Source organism: Galleria mellonella, unplaced genomic scaffold (assembly GCF_026898425.1).
Source record: "Galleria mellonella isolate WM207_F2 unplaced genomic scaffold, CSIRO_AGI_GalMel_v1 utg424, whole genome shotgun sequence".
Lineage (NCBI taxonomy): Eukaryota > Metazoa > Arthropoda > Insecta > Lepidoptera > Pyralidae > Galleria > Galleria mellonella.
The window spans coordinates 1,867,445-1,888,555 of NW_026442097.1; the positions used below are offsets into that span (position 1 = coordinate 1,867,445).

General features: G+C 37.0%; 1 protein-coding gene across 1 annotated transcript in view; it reads right to left on the minus strand.

Annotated features, from left to right (window-relative positions):
- LOC113516087 (uncharacterized) overlaps positions 1 to 21,111 on the minus strand; it is a 75,191-nt gene that overhangs the window by 9,321 nt on the left and 44,759 nt on the right. The window contains exons 3-4 of the mRNA XM_052898292.1: positions 6,889 to 6,984; positions 1,401 to 1,507 (exon numbers count right to left, since the gene is read on the minus strand). Of these exons, the coding sequence (XP_052754252.1) occupies positions 1,401 to 1,507; positions 6,889 to 6,984 (203 nt within the window). The remainder of the gene's footprint in view (positions 1 to 1,400; positions 1,508 to 6,888; positions 6,985 to 21,111) is intronic.

Here is a 21,111-nt window from a genome sequence, read left to right on the forward strand (position 1 = left end):
ATACTAGCTTTTAATCACGACTTTGTTTATGCTTTTTCATTCCATATAAGTAGCAAGTGTATATCAAATTTTGTAGTCATCGGTTAAGACTTTATAGCGCTAAGAGGTAAACGACCTGTCCTTCTAGATAACTGGCAAACGGATCTACCCATAGATACATTATCATTTAACACAAACACGAGATGGAACAGGACACTGGATGTTGCTATCCCGTTTTCTCTCATAAATGCGATAGTGATGACGTATCTTTAGATAGATTAGTTTCCCTCTCCTTTAAAGGGCTGATAGATGGATAGATAGCCACAAGTGATCAAACTAGAGGGAGACTTTGTACAAAAGTCGATTGCTTGGGTACCTCTGTCCCATTCGTGTTTCTACCGTGAAGCAGTTGTGTTTGCACGGCTGTGTTTCGGTTTGAAGGGTAGGATATGGTGTGAATTTACTGGGTACAGAGGAATAACACCTGAGTCCTCAGGAATGGCAACGCATGGGGGGTATCATGGGCGAAACAGTATACTCTGTTATGTCCATGCTACTACTCATGTCTATAGGCGACGGTTATCACTTTCCATCAGGTGGGCCGTCAGCTTGTTTGCCATTCTAAGTTGTATAAAAAAAAAAAAAAACTAATGGCCTGGAATAGTCTGCAAGTTTCAATACATCATCAATCAGTTACAATCATCATCTTTTCAGCCATTATCTTTCACTGCTGTATATAAGCTTCCCCTATAGATTGCCATAAGGAATGGTCCTGAACCACCTGCATCCACTGACTCCATGCAATGCATTTGAGGTCGTCACTCCATCTAGTGTTTAGTCACTTATCCTTAGTCATTCCATCTTAGAGTTTCTGTTGGTGTGCTGTTAAGTATATCTATGTTATGTATATATTTAATTGTGTATATATTATATATGTGTATGTTTTTTGTTGATGGGTGAAAATGGTATGGTAACTCCGCCTGCGCTAACGGGATACGCTGGCGGAGCACCAGTGTAGGGTGATAGATGAGAATGAAAACAGGCCAGTTAGCCCGTCATGATGAATTCATCAGGAATTAATCATGATAGTTTCCAGGGAGAACCGCGAGGAGGTCGACGTGGTTGGGTATATTGCTAGCAATAGGATTCTCAGTCTCCATTACTAACAATCCCCTTTCCCCCCTATGTATATATGTTTGTATATGATAATATTTATATAATAGTGCGCCAACTATCCTTTGTCTTTTACTCAATGCCCTCTAAGGTTGTCTGGAAGAGATTGCTTAGCGATAAGGCCGCCTTTTGTATCACTTCATTAATATTCACTGTATTTGTTATTTCTCTTTTTACTTGGTGCAATAAAGTGTAAATAAATAAAATAATCTTATACTACTCAGACTTCTACCTCCTTCAATACTCACTGTAATTTTATTAAGCACTCTGGTGACTCCACATTTGTGCGGATCCTGAAGGTCTAACATGAATGTCGCCTTCCCATCGTCCAGCACCGGTTTGCAGGGCTGGTAATCTGCAAGTTGACAAGATTATTATGTAGTTACTGATATAAAGTTACCTTTTTAAAGGCCCATTGTTATTTTTTTTTTTGATGGGTGAAAATCGATTGGTAACCCCGCATGCGCTATCGGTACATGCTGGTAGGGAACCGAAGAGGGATGATAGAGAGAAGTGAAGCCAATTGGCCCATTGTGACTGATTTAGCAGGAATTAATCAAGATGGTTTCCAAAGGGAACCGCGTAGTACCTGACAGGATACATCTTTAGTTTTTTTTTTTAGAATTTTTTTCATTTATTCAAATAAACTTACATTGAAGCACTTTTGAATAGACATTTTTTTTAAACAGCTGTCTCATCACAAGAAGAACGAAGAACGACAAGTCCCTCTTTTAAATATTATTATTATTATTTTACATTTTTAAGTTTAAGTGTGTGAATTAGCACTAATTCAATTAAATACTCAAAAAGAAAAAATATTGAATACGCCTATAGACAATTAATGAGTAGTACGTTGGACATAACAGAGTTATATTGTTTCGCTCGACCATATGATGACCCGGCCCACCACGCCGCCACAAGTTGACCATTCCACGAGGACTGATAGTTATAGTATTCACATTTTACATAAGAATGTTATTTCCAATATACGTTGTACCCTGTAAATTCACCGTCGCCTATAGACAGTTTTGTGGACTGAAATATATTCTCGTACTAACAATATTTTCCCACCTCCAATCAGTGACATAAGCCTCCTTCAGATCTGTCTTTTAATAAGTTTATAACTGTTATTAAAAAACATTTATTAAACAAAGCCTATTACACACTAAACGATAACTTGAATCACAAAAGTGCATGGTGTTAATCGATCATGCACGGGTTTTTAACGACCATGTAATTTTAGACATAGTACATTTAAATAAATTCATATAATGTTAACAGATTTAAAAGTGTAACTGTTGAGTTTCTTGCGGACTCTTCTCAACAGACAACAACTTTCCGAACACTGCAGTAGATTAAAAAATGACGATTTAATCTTTTTTTTGCATGATGGTGGAAATTTCCATCATAACATTAAATGCCCAAAAATTATATAAAAGAACAAGTTCACTTTAATTTGATCGTGTCTGGATACCTTTTTAATGTCCACTGCAGAAAAAAAAAAACATAGCTGTCAAATTTACTTTTTTAACCATTGTTCCTTTAATTTTGAACATGAATTATATCACCTTGATCTATTTCACCAATAAAAAAAAACATGCAAAGAAGAATTAAAGGTGCTTGTAAATAAGTCTATTTGGATAAAGATAAAAAAAAAGAAGATAGATCAGCGGGGTTCCTCGCAACGAGGATATTTGGAAAGATTTGAATTAAGTGGTAATTGTGACGAGTGGTCGTGGTGATTCGAGGCGCTAAATCAAAAACCGGTCGTGATATATTTCCAACGTTAGCGGCCTATTGATCTGTCCATCTGTAAAGTAATACATTGTTGCAGCTGTCTCAGATTTGTGTTTGCATTTGAGAGGCAGAAGCGGGAAATGTTTTTTTTTTTTAAATTCGTAACAACTTAAAGTCGAATGACAAAATGATTTTTTTTTACTGAAAATGCGACATTATTGGATTCCTTTGTTTTTTTTTTTATTCTTGTATATATGTTTGCGAATTTGTATACCTCGATAGATGAGGAATAAATGCCGCCATTAAATAAGCATTCCTCTGATATGGGGCAGCAGCCATATCAGTACTGGTAGAAGGCCGAAGAAGAGACATCTGGAAGGGCTTCTAGTCAGCGATCAGAGGGCGAAATATCGGTCTTTGAACTGCGGTGCAGAAAGCAAGACGGAAAACTATTGCACTATAATCCCATAAGTGGCAACTAATGAATTAGTTGCACCGACAAGAGGAAACTCTTAAATGAAAAGAAAAGAAGATAGACGAGGTTGATCATAGAGGACTTATCTTGTTTTAACATCCATTGTTACCTATGTAGCACAAAATAAATAAATAAACAAGTATACGTGGGGATTATTAATAGTGGGGACTAGGAACTTCATTGCTGGCAATATATCCTATAAGATCGACCTCCACGCGGTTTTCCCTTGAATGCATCATTATATCAGCTTTTAACTGTCCACTGCTGAACATAAGCCTCCCCCTTGGGGGGTTTTGCCAGTAGTTGCCGCGCTTGGCAGACGGATCGAGGACGAGTGGGCGGGCGCTTAACATCAAGCGCCTGCTCCATATTTGAGTTGGGGCCCGCAAGCTGGTACGGGCCAATGTCATTGGGACTCGGTGGACTACGAAAGGGAACCCGGGTCCCCAACATTATGGCGCGGCGAGGGATGCCGTGGTGGTTTTAGCCAGTAGGAGTCCGGCAGTACCCATACGCCTCCCCCGGGGCGTTTGGGTCTGCATGATGCACTTCCCCACGAATAAAAGAAAAATAAAGGCGGATCGGGGACCGCAGTTAGGCTTTGGAGATATTTTATAAGGGACGCTGCTGCATAACCTTATAAATTGCTCCCAAAGACATTTTATGAAAATTAGTTTAGTTCAGTTTAGTTTTTAAATCAAAAAACCTTTTTTTATCACAATTGAAGTCTATTTTTTTTGTGTATCTTTCACAGAAGTCTCAAAAAGAACTCCGTACGCGATGGCGTGAATTTACAGAGTACAGAGGAATAACACCTGAGTCCTCAGGAATGGCAACGCATGGGGGGTATCATGGCCGAAACAGTATACTCTGGTATGTTCACGGTGCTGCTCATGTCTATAGGCGACGGTTACCACTTTCCATCAGGTGGGCCGTCAGCTTGTTTGCCATTCTAAGTTGTATAAAAAAAAAAATCTTCTCACTTCTATTTTTGAATATCGAACTATTTTTTTTTAATTGATAATTGACACATAAGAAACGTGCAAATTAAACCGAGAATCGCTTCGTAATCGCTGTCGCTTCGCTTGTTACGTCACATGCGGCCGATAATAGTTTAGCCCGCGGCTCCGTCTGCACAATGCGATGGCCAATAAATCATTGCAGTTATACGAAACGTGACGTACCGTGTTTGGTGTTGAGAGAATTAGAAGTACCAGAACATTAATAAGATACTAGATTCTGTTGAGTTTAATATTTCCTCTTGGTATTAATAAATAAATAAATATTATAATATTAATATTACATTTTATTCATTAACTAGCTGCCCGTCCCGGCTTCGCACGGGTGGACATTTTTACAACATTTTAAAAACTTATTATTGTGACATAACGATAATAGTTGGACATATAGTGTCGCGAAGTTTTTTGTAGCTATTGATATTTTCTTCAATATTGCAGAACATACTTTTGTTCTATCACCAATATTTTCCGCAGCGCACGCGACCAAAGATATTTTATAGCATTTTTTTACACCTTGAGTTACGTTACTAAAGTTTTAGTAAGGACCCCTAATCGCTTCTAGCAATAAATATAGCCCATGTTACTCAGGGTACATTCACCTCAGTCTTCAGGAATGGCAACGCATGGGGGGTATCATGGGCGAAATAGTATACTCTGTTAAGTCCATGGTACAGCTCATGTCTATAAACGTTGTAAAAATTCCATGAAATACCAATTCATCTTTCTATCTATCTACGCGCACGAAGTCGGGTCGGATCGCTAGTGGTGCAATAAAGAACACACACATAAACGAAACCTGAAAACATTACCCTCCTTTTTTGGGCGATCGGGTAAGAACAAGTTAATACGTAAAATTGGCAAGTACAGTTTTAAAGAGTCCATTGTAACGATTCGCAGGCGACGGTTAGAGTTTAACAAGACAGATTACCGTTTGCCAATCTGTGAGAAAGTGGTGGGATTAGCAAATGAGAGCGTTCGCATACGATTATGTAGTGGCCAGGGCTGTCTATCTATCTATCCTATTTAAGTGCTGCGCTCTTGTCGGTGGAGCTCTTGCCGCTCACTACGATTTTCAGCGAGTCTCTTCACCTCTTGACACGACACGACACCAACTCCTTCCTCGATCTGCCTGATGTAACTATGTCTCGGTCTCCCTCTTCCCCTCCTTCCTTCTATCTTACCTTTTATTATAATGTTCATAAGTTCGTCGTGTCGTTTCAAGGTCAGGACAGCTGATTTTTATTACGAGTATTCATTATTTATTTATTTAAGAATAAATTGGTGGCAAACAAACTTATGGCCCACCTGATGGCAAGCGGTTACCGTAGCCTACAAACATCTGCAATACCAGAGGTATTACGCGCGCGTTGACGACCCTGAAGAAACCTCTTTACCCTTTTTTGAAGAACTCCATTTTTTTTATACATCTTAGAATGGCAAACAAGCTGACGGCCCATCTGATGAAAAGTTGTAACCGTCGCCTATAGACATGAGCAGTACCATGGACATAACAGAGTATACTGTTTCGTCCATGATACCCCCCATGCGTTGCCATTCCTGATTCAGCTAATTGTCAAATTAGCTGACTAAAAAAGTTGACCCGCCTTTGAGGCTCGACGCTCTATCTATATAATCTTAGTATATAACAATTCTTAGGGATATTTTTTTTTTTTCAAAAAAATCAGAGTGCCCTATCCAAAGTCGAACGAGTGGCAACCCTAGTTAAGTGGCAGAGATCATTCTGTTTTGTGTTACAGTCGGTCACAGTTGCAAAACCGAGTGCATTGTTATAAATACCACGTGTTTTTTAACAAGTGAACGGTTTGACATTGTTATGTACATACATATATGAGTACTGGGGACGCCCGTCCCCAGAAGCAGATTTTTACGGATGACTAATTTTTAGATCGGCATAAATGTTTTTTTCCATCTAAAAGCGTGGCAAATACTGTCCACAAATAGAGCGAGGACTATGTCCAGCAGTGGGCAGTTAACGGCTGGTATGACGATGAATATATAAGTTATATTGAAATGAAGAGGAGAAAAAAGAAGAACAAAAAGAAGGAAAGAAGAAGAAGAAAAAAAGAATATAAGTGTTCGTCTGGTAAAGGCTATATCAAAATGGAGCGTCACCCATTTTGATATATCAGAGGGAGATTTTGTATAAAAGTCATTTGCTTGGGTACTTCTGTCCCATTCGTGTTTCTACCGTGAAGCAGTTGTGTTTGCGTAGCTGTGTTATAATTAGAAGGGTGGGTGAATATGGATATGGCGTGAATTTACTGGGTACAGAGGAATAACACTTGAGTCCTCAGGAATGGCAACGCATGGGGGGTATCGTACGCGAAACAGTACACTCTGTTATGTCCACGGTACTGTTCATGTCTATAGGCGACGGTTATCACTTTCCAGCACCAAAAAAAACTGGGAACTAAGGCACTAGACTCGTAGATATCGAAGCATTAATAATATTAGTTCTTCTTTCATTATTTATATAAATCTTACCTTTTAATTGGTCCAAATACGAGATCTGCCTGTCACCATCCATGGGTACGGTGACCCTCATAACTTCGGGCGTGCATTCGATTTGAGACTCTGAACCTGTAACAATAGAGTTGTAATTAATTTAATGACGGACTCGTGGGTTTCTGGATCTGATAGGTCTCTAAATGCCTCCATTTTTCTCACCCATATTGTATGTATGATTTAAATTTCACTTGTAAGATTTTAACTAAATAAATATACATACATGAACATACATACATATAGATAGATAGATAGATACTCTTTATTGTTTCCTCCAAAAGATTACAATAGTAAACTTATTATAAATATAAATAATTACAAGAAATGATCACAGTGAGAAAACAATGGGCGACCTTATCGCTAAGAGCGATCTCTTCCAGGCAACTTTATATACATACAAATGTGAGCTTTTTTTAACAGATGATAATACATTGGTGACCCCGCCTGCGCTATCGGTATACACTGGCGGGGCACTAGTGATGATTGGTAAGGGTGAAAAGGCAGCGCAGTTAGCCCATCGTGACAAATTCAACGATAAATTTGTCACGATTGTTTCCAGGGGCAACCGCGTGGAATTCGACCTGATGAGGTATATTGATAACAATGGGGACTAACCTCCCCATTACTAACAATCCCTTCCCCCCTACAAATGTGAGCTGAATGTAAAATGCTTGTAAAAATACATCAATTTCTTTAACTGGGGGCCTCATTCAGCTTTGCAGCCCCGGACTTCTGACGGGTTTAATACGCTACTGATTTACCGATATTTATTATTATTGCAACTGTCCACTGCTGGACATAAGCCTTCCCCACAAGGGAAGTTTTGCCAGTAGTTGCCATGCTTGGCAGGCGGATTGGCAACCGCAGTTAGGCTTTTAGAGATATTTTAAGAAGGACGCTGCTGCTCATCCCTCGCCCTCCTTTAGTCGCCTCTTACGACACCTACGGGAAAGGAAGGGGTGGCAGATTCTATGCCCCGACATGTGCACCGATGAACACGGCAATTTATTTATTTAGGACTTTAATAAAATAATGTTTACTAAAGACTTTGTACAAAAGTCGTTTGCTTGGCCACCTCTGTCCCATTCGTTATTCTACCGTGAAGCAGTTGTGTTTGCATGGCTGTATTTCGGTTTGAAGGGTGGGATATGGCGTGAATTTACAGGTTACAGAGGAATAACACCTGAGTCCTCAGGAATGGCAACGCATTGGGAGTATCATGGACGAAACATAATAAAACATGTATAAAAAAATGTGATAAATATTAAAAAAAAAAATTGAAAAACTTCACTTTTTTCGGTTGGATTTTAGCAGAAAATTGCTGTTTTTTCGTTATTGTTTTACCTTGAATGTGAGTCGACGAATCTCACAATTGTCTGATAACGTTATAGGACCTTGCGAACATGATGTAAGTATGCGTCACGCACGGTAGAGGTCGCTGCGTTCGGAACTGGTTTTAATAAATAATTTAACAGGTCACGTGTGAATATTTTTAGAAAATAATAGATGATGAAACGCTGGCGGGGCACCAGTGAAGGATGATAGGTGAGGATGAAGCAGGTCAGTTGGGTCTTCGTGATCAATTCAACAAGAATCGTTGACGATGGTTTCCAAGGGGAACCACGTGGAGGTTGAGCTGATAGGGTGTATTAATAGCAATGGGGACTAATGTGGAAGGGGGGGGGGAAGTTATTGTTAGTAATGCAGGTAGCCAGTCCCAGTTTTAGCAATATACTCTCTCAGGAGTCAGGTCGACCTCTATGGTCCCTCGTGATCCTCCCTGGAAACCATCGTGCTGAATTCCAGGTGTATTCATCAGGATGGGCTAACTGACCTGCCTTTTTATCCTCACGTGTATCCTCACTGGTGCCCCGCTAGTATATACCATTGTAGCACCGGGATCACTATTTAATTTTCATCCATAAAAAAAAAAAATGAATAACCATTCTCCTTCCGTAATAAAACTTGCGACGCAACTCTTTCAAAGTCGGCTAACACAAATCAAACACACGTAGCAATAAATATGAAAACAAAAACAAATCGCAACATCTACAGACGGATTTAAAGTCGCATTAAAATCGACTCGATAAAGGCCCGTTCACACGCGACGCACGCCGCCCGACCGTAACGGGCGTCGAACCAGCGACTCTTGCCTCTAATGGATGTGGTCATCACGACCTTATAACTCTGTAGCATTTGTTATAGTTAAAATAATGTAGCGTTGAAAAAATCATCGATTCAGTGATTTTGTTATTTATTTATTTATTTTACACTTTATTGCACCGAGTAAAAAGAGAAATAACAAATACAGTGAATATTAATGAGAAGTGATACAAAAGGCGGCCTTATCGCCTCTTGGGTAGAGGACATTGAGTAAAAGACAAAGGATAGCTGGCGCACTATTATATAAATATTATCATATACAAACATATATACATACATACATACACATACATATATAATATATACACAATTAAATATATACATAATATACACTTACGTAACAGCACATATACTACAGAAAAAAAATGACGAAGGAAAACGAAGAGAGTACACAGGAAAATAGTACTAAAGGGAGAGGTAATAGGATTTAAAAGAGGTTTTGAAGCTAGTAAGAGTTTTATTTATTTATTTGTTTAGACATGTTGACAATACAAATAAATACTTTGGCAACTCTGCTATGTACATGGTACTGCTCATGTGTATAGGCGACGATTACCAGTTTCCATCAGGTGGGCCGTCAGCTTGTTTGCCATTCTAAGTTGTATAAAAAAAATCCTTTATAAGAGAGTTGAGTCTGCGCATTGCGGATAGGGGCCATGATCGCCGTTCTGGTTCGTATCTGGATCAAAGGATATCTCTGGCAATCCAACGCGGAAATGCCGCAAGATCATTAATTTTTTTTGGGTATATTTTTATATGTATATATATATATATATATATATATATATATATATATATATATATATATATATATATATATATATATATATATATATATATATATCTAATTTTATATATATATAATTCTCGTGTCACGGTGTTTGTTACCAAACTCCTCCGAAACGGCTTTACCGATATTTATGAAATTTTGTGTGCATATCGGGTAGGTCTGAGAATCTGGCCAACATCTATTTTTCATACCCATCAATGATAAGGGTGACCCACCCCAAAATATATTTTTTTTATTTTTTTGACAATTTTTTTTTTATTTTTATTTTATTATAATTTAGCATTGAAAAATACATACAACTTCAAATTTTCATCGTTTTACGATCAACCCCTGTATTTTAATCGCGATTTTTTATATTTCGCAATAAGTGGTAAAACAACGTTTACGGGGTCAGCTAGTATATATATATATATATATATATATATATATATATATATATATATATTCTTTATAGCACTTAAACAATACATACAGCGATTAGTTTAACAACTTGTTAGCAAGGGTGGGCTTATCTCTGAAAGAGATCTCTTCCAGCCAACCCAGTGTAGTTAGAGGGAAAATAATTTAATTGGCGGGTAATTTAGAGCAGGAAAGGTACAGGTAAAAATAATGTAAATTAAACAAACATACACATACCTAACAGTTCAACTTACACGCGATTTCCCCTGGAAACCGTCTTGGTTGATTCATGTCGAATTTTTCACGATGGTCCAAATGACCTACTTTCATCCTCACCTCTCATCTCTCACTGGTGCCCCGCCAGCGTATACCGATAGCACAGACAGGGTTACCATTCCATTTTCATCCATTAAAACAAAGCTTTCCATTACTGAACATAGGTCTTTCCATATTGCAGGGTTTTACCAGAGGGAGACTTTGTATAAAGGTCGATTGCTTGGGTACCTCTGTCCCATTCGTGTTTCTATCGTGAAGCAGTTGTGATTGCATGGCTGTGTTTCGGTTTGAAGGGTGGGATATGGCGAGAATTTACTGGGTACAGTGGAATAACACCTGAGTCCTCAGGAATGGCAACGCATGGTGGGTATCATGGGCGAAACGATATACTCTCTTATGTCCATGGTACTGCTCATGTCTATAGGCGACGGTTACCATTTTCCATCAGGTGGGCCTTCAGCTTGTTTGCCATTCTAAGTCGTATAAAAAAAAAAGTTGCCACGCTTGACAGGCGTATTGGCAACCGCAATTAGGCTTTGGTAATGTTTTAAGAGGGACGCTGCTGCCTATCCCTCGTCCATCAAGTTTCCTCAGTAACCTTTTACGACACCCACGGGAAAGGAAGGGATGGTCCATTCTTCTTCTTCTTTCAGCATTCTTCAAATTAATTCACAAAAAAGATGGTGGTTTGAATTTATTATGTGAGTTAACACATAAAAAAAAACAAACGAATTGAGAACTTACATCTTTTTTTTAAGTCGGTTGAAAAATAGATTACAAATTTTTAAAGGAAATAAGTACTTACATAAAGCGAGTTAAATGTAAAAGAGGAACATAGACTCGATGATGTACAGATGGGATCATTTAATTGATAGTTCAGACAAAAAGAAACAATGCAATGAATACGTACAAATTACGCTGTCCGTATATCTGATATCACTGAACTTGATTACGATAACAAATCTCAGTGCGTACGAACCCGCGGGCCGTGACTAGTATGCGCTCTGAACCGCGACACGTGGATACTCTTCCGTAGAAATTGTTGAATAAATGCATTCTTAATGCATTCTTTGTATACAGCGTGTTATTTTCTTAGTCTTTACATTTTTTAAAGTTTTTTTTTCAAACTAGCTATTTTCCGTAACTTTGCCGGCGTGAATCAACACATAAAGTATGAAATACATAGGAAAATTTTACCTAATAGTTTAAAATTAAGGTTCAAATACCCAAAACAAAAACAAACAAAAATATGGGACAACAATAGTCACAAATAGCTATTTCAATCGTCACAAAATTAAATGTGAAACCAACATGGCAATGATTACCAGAGGGAGACTTTGTACAAAAGTCGATTGCTTGGGTACCTCTGTCTCATTCGTGTTTCTACCGTGAAGCAGTTGTTTGCATGGCTGTGTTTCGGTTTGAAGGGTGGGATATAGCAGTGTATTTACAGGGTACAGAGGAATAACAGCTGAGTCCTCAGGAATGGCAACGCATAGGGAGTATTATGGGCGAAACAGTATACTCTGTTATGTCCATGGTACTGCTCATGTCTATAGGCGACGGTGACCACTTTCCATCAGGTGCGCCGTCAGCTTGTTTGCCATTCTAAATTGTATAAAAAAAAGTGAAGTGTGTACACAAAGTATCCTATGCACTAAGTTAGGATATAACCTACCCTTGTACTAAATTTCATTACAATACCAAAGTCTAACTGCGATTGCTAATCCGTCTGCCAAGCGTAGCAACTACTGCTACACTAGCAACTAAATAGTTTCAAATTTTTCTAACGCATACATATTAGTGTAACTTGTCAATGCGAACTATTGTAAACCGATCCCAATTATAACCTAATTCCTAACTCATGTTTCATGAGTGCAGTAAATAAATTCTCATTGGCAATAGATTGGAATGGGGAGGAAAGGTATTGTTAGTAATGGAGACTGAGAATCCCATTGCTAGCAATATACCCAACCAGATCGACCTCCTCGCGGTTCCCCCTGGAAACTATCATGGTTAATTTCTGATAAATTCATCATGATGGGCTAACTGGCCTGCTTTCATTCTCATCTATCACCCTTCACTGGTGCTCCGCCAGCGTATCCCGTTAGCGCAGGCGGGGTTACTATACCATTTTCATCCATAAAAAAAAAATAGATTGGAATGATATTGATAATAAATTCAAGAGTTATTCTACTGTTTATTTATTTATTAATTTTTTTTTTATTTAGATTTTAATTGAACAGAAAATGATTTTTATTTGTATACCATTGTTTTTTGTTTGTTTCTTTTGTTCTTGTTTTGTGTGCTACTGTGTGAGTCGCATGATTCTTTGATAAAAATATTTCTTTCTTTCTTTCTTACTGGCAAACCCCTCCTTATGGGGGAGGAATATGTTCATCAGTGGGTAGTTAACGGCTGTTATGATGATGATGGTGATGATGATGGTGATGATGATAGCAGTAATTTTAAACTTTAAATTTAGAACGTACTGTTGTTTTTGATGTACTATAATCAGATAAAAGTGCTCTATTAAGGTTCAGAGTAGTTAATTTTTCTATTTACCGGTATAATATCGTAATGGAAATTATTATTTATTAGTGTTATATATATATATATATATATATATATATAACACTAATTTATTAGTGTTATATTATTATTATCACTATTTTAGAGTTCAGCTCGCCTTTGTACATTTGATTACCTCTGTCATAGTTTATGTATAGTTGGTATGTACAATAAAATATTAAATAAATAAATTATTTTTAACCGACTTCAAAAGGGAGAGTTTCTCAATAATTTGGTTATATTTTATTTCTGTTTCTCATCTCAGAACTTCGTCATTTGTATATTAATTCGGCCTTTATATTTTTTTATCTTAAAGTGTATTTTGAATGTATAAACCTTTATTACATTACAGTATTACATAATTACTGAATCAAATTTAAATTCTAAATTTTCATATTCCAAAATTAAATTTATTTAATTTAATATAAAATTATTTAATAAAAATATTTTTTTTATTATGATTATTATATGTCGGTCACGCGGACGAAGTCGTAGGTGAAAGCTAGTTTATATTAGAATGACTCTGTATTCAAAGAAAGTGGCATCCTATGTTGGCTGTGCATCACGGAGTGAAAATAGTGCGTGAGGGGGAAAAAACATACTATGCAGTGTATGTATGTGTATGCGGCAACGAACATCTATAGGAAACAGTCAATAAACCATATAAGGGTTATAAGTTTATTCGCCCATTTGCAGTTTATATTGTCAGTTAAAACTTAACTGTTTGGTGGTGCAAGTTAGTAGAGTTCGCGTAGCCGTATCCCTTGAATTTGCCCACGTGATTGAGTACATAAAGTATCCTGTGTACTAAGTCAGGATGTAACTGACCCTTGTACTAAATTTCGTTCAGTAGTTTTTGCGTGAAAGAGTAACAAACATTTATTCTTCCATCGTTACGAAAATCCAGATTTATTATATTAATACAATATTAATACATGATTTTTTAGCCATTAACTGTAAACAACATTTTGCTAATAGTTGCCACGCCACTAGAGGGAGACTTTGTACAAATGTCGATTGCTTGGACATCTCTATCCCAATCGTGTTTCTACTGTGAAGCAGTTGTGTTTGCATGGCTGTGTTTCGGTTTGATGGGTGGGATATGGCGTGAATTTACTGGGTACAGAGGAATAACACCCGAGTCCTCAGGAATGGCAACGCGTGGGGGTATTATGGACGAAACAGTATACTTTGTTATGTCTATGGTACTGCTCATGTCTATAGGCGACGGTTACCACTTTCCATTAGGTAGATCGTCAGATTGTTTGCCATTCTAAGTTGTATAAACAAAAACACTATTGCCCATACCTCGACTATTACGTTCCATTAGTCGACTCTATGCTATATCGCTATGGGAAATTTAGATTTCTGTCAACTTGCTTTATATTTCAAGTTATATAAAGAAAATATGTGACAGAATGAAAAATATTAGCACAATATGTTATTAGACTATCCTGGACCAAACCAGGGACAATATGATCTGTGAATAATATCGATTAAAAAGAGAATGTTTGGATCTCAACGGTAAGTTTTTAACACCGAGCATTTTTCAAGGCACTCTCTTCCACGAACAACCATTCTTTGGAATCAACTTCCAGCAGCAGTATTTCGGAACCGATACGACAACATAACCTTCAAGAAAAGAGTATATTCCTTTTTGAAAGGCCGGCAGCACACCTGCAATGCCGCTGGTGTTGTGGGTGTACATGGGCGGCGGTAGTCACTTACCATCAGGTGAGCCACATGCTCGTTTGTCCACTGTGTTGTAAAAAAAAACACTACATAGTATAAAACAAAGTCGCTGTCGCTGTCTGTCCGTCCCTATGTATGCTTAAATCTTTAAAACTACGCAACGGATTTTGAAGCGGTTTTTTAACAGATAGAGTGATTCAAGAAGAAGGTTTATATGTATAATACATGCATAATATAGTAGAGGAACACTGATAATTTTATATCTGAAAGGTTTCTAATGTGATGTGATGTAATGTATACCCGTGCGAAGCCGGGACGGGTCGCTAGTATATGATAATGGAATGGTAACCTCGTCTGTGCTATTGGTATACACTGGCGGAGTACCAGTGAGGGATGAGCCCATGGCGCATCTCCTGAGTGGTAGGGTGAGCACGCCAGCGACCTTATCTTGAGAGAGGAGACCTGCTCTTACCATCAGAGGGCGGGTCGCTGCCATCGGAGATGTGGTGAGTGCGAAAGCGAACCCATGTCTCCGACATATGGCACCTCGAGGGTATATCGTCTGGTTTTTGGTGGGTACACTCTCACCTTACGGGGGGATTCCCACAGTACCCATTCACCTCCCACAAGGTGTATGAGTTTGCATAAAGCATTTTTTAGAATAATGCAAATGTATTTGTGTCTACCTAATATAATATTATTTGTCCGCTAGCGCTTGTGATTTGTGGACGTACAATGATGTACTACTCGCCAACCGGCCACGTAAGGGAAACCGCCTCGAGAAATGGCCGCCGGTAGAAATTTATGATAAATACTGATTTTAACAGCCTATTGTGCGGGATTTATTGGAAACTAGCCTTCTACAGGGACTTTGTCTGCCATATTCACTTGAAAATGACGTCAAATATCCTTTTCACCTTGTCGCGCCGTATTTTTTTACCAACTACGAAAATGTTGTACTTTTTATGTTTGTTACTTGATAACTTTGTCAGTTGTGAATTAATTTGGAAAATTCTTTTTTTATCTGAAAGGACATACTTACAGATTGGTTTCATAGAAATTTTATTAAAATCGGTTCAGTAATTTAGTTTTTAAATCAAATTAAATTGCGCATAGATAAAGAGCTTCACTAACAGCCTGGGATGGGCGCAGCTCACCCAGCACTCCCTGTTAAATATGCCTATATGGGTACCGTGGGCGTCACAGTATATTCCACAGAATTCAACTCTACAGGCGACCGATACGAACGTGTCGCGGTTAGACACGCTGTTTTTTTGCTGAGCAAAATATCTAAAAGTTGTCATGGAGCATCTTTTATTTATTGCTTTGCAAATACACTGGTACCGTATAAAGTTAAATGGAGCGGGACAGAAGAGACAGAAGTCTGGCTCGCGTCCGCTACGTCCGGTCGCGTACGTGATTGGCCGTCGACCCGTGACGTCACCGGCGCGCGCGCGGCCCATTTGATGTGCGAATTTGTAAAAGGAACGTGCAAATGACTATGTCCGTTTTGCCGCGTTTCAAACGCGTTGAATTTAAAGGAGATATTGTTTGTTGGCATGCGTTCTTTGTTTAGTTTTTTTTTTCTCACCTCTAGTTAGTTTTACCTATTGTAGATAAATTAAATAATGTAGGTATGTCTTCTTTTTTTAAGTGTTTTTTTTTGAAGTTCAAAAACTGTAATTTAATTCGAATTGGAGATTTTAAGTTGATGTAAATTATCAATGTACTTTTCACGTAGTGGTTCGATTTATAAATGTACCCGAATGTTCGTTTTCAAGCGACATAAAAGCATGGGATATTTTTTTTTGATGGGTGAAAATGGTATGGTATGGTAACCCCGCCTGCGCTAACGGGATACGCTGGCGGAGCACCAGTGAAGGGCGATAGATTGCTAAATGTAGCAACTACTGGCAAATCTCCCTTTACGGGGGAGGTCCATGTTGATGATGGGATGACGATGAAAGAAGCTCCTTGTTTTGCAAGTCGCTTAAGAAAACGTAAAAATTTAAGTTTCTATAGATATTAGAGTTTTTAAGGAACTTTTTGGGTTTTTCACTCCGTACGGATCCCTAATTAAGTTTGTAACTGTATGCGCTCACTAGCCCAGTTCAAACCAGTTAGGGGTTAGTAGTACCTCGTTTCGCATTTTCATATTGCGTTTTTTACGACCAGTAAAAAAAGTAGACCATGACACGCGTAGAGATGGGACAGGATGTCATATTTTATCGATATTAAACAAACATATTAAACAAATATAAATTTGTTTTGTTTAAAGTTATAATTATTAATAAAAAATGGATTTAGTTTTATTGATTTTTAATTAATTCGATTGCTAAAGACACAAAAAATCTTTAATCAAAATATTTACCTTGCATTTGTTTTAATTTTTTTTTTGTTAAAGTTATTCGCAATTTTGGGATAGACTTTTGCAATAATAAGCTTTGTTTAAAAGTTAAATTGTCTGCCCTGGACAAGTGGCACTAAAACCTGTCAGTAGATACGTTTTCGATATTGTATTTGTAAGAAAAAAAAGGCACCGGATGGTTCTGTCTTACACATATGGCAGCCAAAACATATCTATCGTATAATTCTCTCTGTATAAATATGTAGAATTGTAGTAATAAGTTTCTTAATATAAATTGAATAGATTTAGAAACAAAACTACATAATAAATGTAGATATATTAGAAATTAAGATATCCTTTTTGGATTTTAAAAAAGATTCTTATATTTTCATAAAAAAATAGGGTATTACTGATGGAAAATGGTAACCATCGCCTATAGACATAAGCAGTATCATGAACATAACAGAGTATACTGTTTCGCCCATGATACCCCCCTCCATGTATTGCCATTCCTGAGGACTCAGGTGTTATTCCTCTGTACCGTGTAAATTCATTGCTATATCCTTCCACCCTTCAAACCGAAACACAGTCATGCAAACACAACTGCTTCAAGGTAGGAACACAAATATGACAGAGATGCCTAAGCGAACGACTTTTGTACAAAGTCTCCTTCTGGTGAGTGTAAAAATACTGTATACAATTGTCATAAATACATATACAAGAGACTTAAACAATCTACAGTAAATATATATGTATATTTGTTAGTATATCATAGTTTTTATTACTTTTTTACATGCGAATATATAAAGAAACTGTAATAATTAGTGTACGATAACAATTATTAGTTGCATTTAAACAAGAAATAATAAAAATACTTGGGTTTGAAATAAAATTGTTGTACGGGCTTTTTAGTTTCCTGAAATGTTAATTGCGTGAGAGGAAAAAAATAGTGTTACTCTAGGTATAATGGAAACATCTGACAAATAGTAATAAAGCTGTTAATAATGGCTGGAAATATTTTGATATATAGACTTTGACATATTTTTAAAATTACTGTTCGACATTAATTTTTATCTTGTCCTTCATTGTTCTAATAAAAATACACAATTCTCTCTGAGTACATTTTTCTTTTTCTAATAATTCACTTTATATATTTGAAGATTTACAACAAAAACACTGCTAGAAACTGAAAAAATGTCAGAGAAGAGGTACCTCTTATTAGGTACGTTGTACATAATTGATATTGGAATATATATTACATATTCTAATCCTGCACTCGACGTGTAGGTCCCTGCGTAGGATGGACCACCCCTTCCTTTTCTGTTGAGTTCTTCTTATGGAGTAGGAGCAGGCAGCAGCGTCCTTTTTAAAACTTTATCATCAAAAAGCCAAACTGCGGTTGCCTGCAAAGCCTGACAACTACTGGTAAAATTCCCCGCATGAAGAAAGCTATGTTTATATAGCCTCATAGAATATTTTGACAATAGTTAATATATAAATCAAATAGGGATACAATATATAAACCAAGTATATAATAATGTATATATTTTATATTGACTTAAAAGGACAGATTTATATAAATAAAACTTCCTTAACGAATAAAAACTCGTCGGTTAGGTCTTTCATCTTCATATTATGCCAAGTTACTGGATGAAAATACTAAACATGTCTATTTATATAAGTAAGCAAGATTATTAAGTTATTTTATTTATATTTTACATGTAAACAACATTGTTAAGTCTAATGTTCAGAATTACCTCGTCTCACAAGCTCCGGTATCATATATTCGTATAAAATGCAAATGCGATGCAAACATGCAAATTTCTGCTGCATTTCTGGTTGCATAAAGCGCAGGTAATGAATAGTTGGAGCGAATTAGTCTAGAATAATATTCTGCGGTACGTTATAACGAATGCATTCTCCTTTCCGTTTGAAACTTCACCATTTCTATTTACTTTTATTATTTGAACTAATATTATGATGGGGAAAGATTTGATTTGTATGTAATAGATAAATTTAAAAAAAAAAAACTAAACCAGTTTTCAAAATCCTTTCACGTGTAGAAAGCTAGATTGTCAGTGAGTTATGTAGGTTGTAATTTATTATATCGTCATTTGATATTTCTTTTTCAATAATATATAAATGTGTTTTTAGCAATAAATTGCAATTTTGATGACTTTTTTTTTAATAAATACATTAAAATAAGAATAGAATAAAGAAAAAAGATAAAAAAAGAGATCATAAAATAATATATATTCCATCTGTTTGTATGTATATTTATCTTAAAATGTATTAATGTTGTTATCCCTCAAAATATTCATTTAATTAACAAATTGTTTTTGTTAAATCTATGCACCGCCATTGACTCTCTCTGTTTATCATAACGGTTGACTGGTAGAGAATACCATCAGGCATTAAGTCCGCCCTGTAGACATATTCTAATATGTGCAAAAGTATAAATTAATAAATAACCTTTCATATTTATAAAGAAAGCTTATTTTTTATCGATATTCATAAAAGTATAGGCACATCACTATTTAACCCCCTTAAAGCGACTTATCGCTGTGTTAACAGTAAAATGCTACGATTATTTTATGCCTGAATAAAAATTAAGTTTTTTTTTTTTTAATAACTAGTTTATCTTTTTAAGCGATAACAGAAGGCGTTATTAATGAGCTCCTTGTTTTGTAAGATTCTTGAAAATTTTAAACATTTTATATATACTATAATAATTCCCTTATTAATAAAAACTAAAACCTTACTACAAACCTTCACCAGAGGGAGACTTTGTACAAAAGTCGATTGCTTGGATACCTCTGTGCCATGTCGTGTTTCAACCGTGAAGCAGTTGTGTTTGCATGGCTGTGTTTCGGTTTGAACGGTGGGATATGGCGTGAATTTACAGGGTACAGAGGAATAACACCCGAGTCCTCAGGGATGGCAACGCATGGGGGTGTCATGGGCGAAACAGTATACTCTGTTATGTCCATGATACTGCTCATGTCTGTAGGCGACGGTTACAACTTTCCATCAGGTGGATCGTCAGCTTGTTTACCATTCTAAGTTGCATAAAAAAATATTCATTGACTTTTGCCTCATTTATAAATTAAAAAGAAAAAAACAAAAAAACATAACACTGCGCTTCTGCAGTGGCCATTGATATGCCGACCCCAAATAATTGGGAATAAGAAGAAAATGTTAAATTTGAAATTTATGTGCCCTGTACACTCCACATTCGTATACTGTCGTGATCATAGCAGACACGTAATAATGTCTAATTACGCACCGCCCCGGGACTCGATCCTATTTACCAACCCGACCACGCCGCAGATCGATATTCTGCGTAAGTTTAAAATGATGGTCGTACCTCACGAAATACCTTGGGGTACTCCACTTAGGGTTGTCAAAATATTTTATTCTCTTTAACAACATAATATCAACTGTGCAACATAGAGGGGAAAGGGATTGTTAGTATTGGAGACTAAGAATCGCATTGCTAGCAATATACCCAACCAGGTCGACCTCCTCGCGCTTCCCCCTGGAAACTGGCATGGTTAATTTCTTATTAATTCATCATGATGGGCTAACTGGCCTGTTTTCGTTTTCATCGATCACCCTACACTGGTGCTCCGCCAGCTTGTCCCGTTAGCGCAGGCGGGGTTATACCACATAGGTTCCCATACCCCATAGGAATAGTTCCCCCCGGAAACTATCGTTACTAATTTATCGTTGAATTAGTCACGATGGGCTAACTGACCTGCTTTTTCATCCTTACTCATCCTTTTTCATCCTCATTGGTGCCCCGCCAGTGTATACCGATAGCGCAGGCGGTGTTACCGTTTCATTATCAACTATTAGAAAAAAAAAACACAATACAAGAATTGGTCGTCGACAACCCTACTCTCGCTACATAATGCCAGAGATTTCAAGTGAAATATTACAAATTGCATTAGATTACACACTT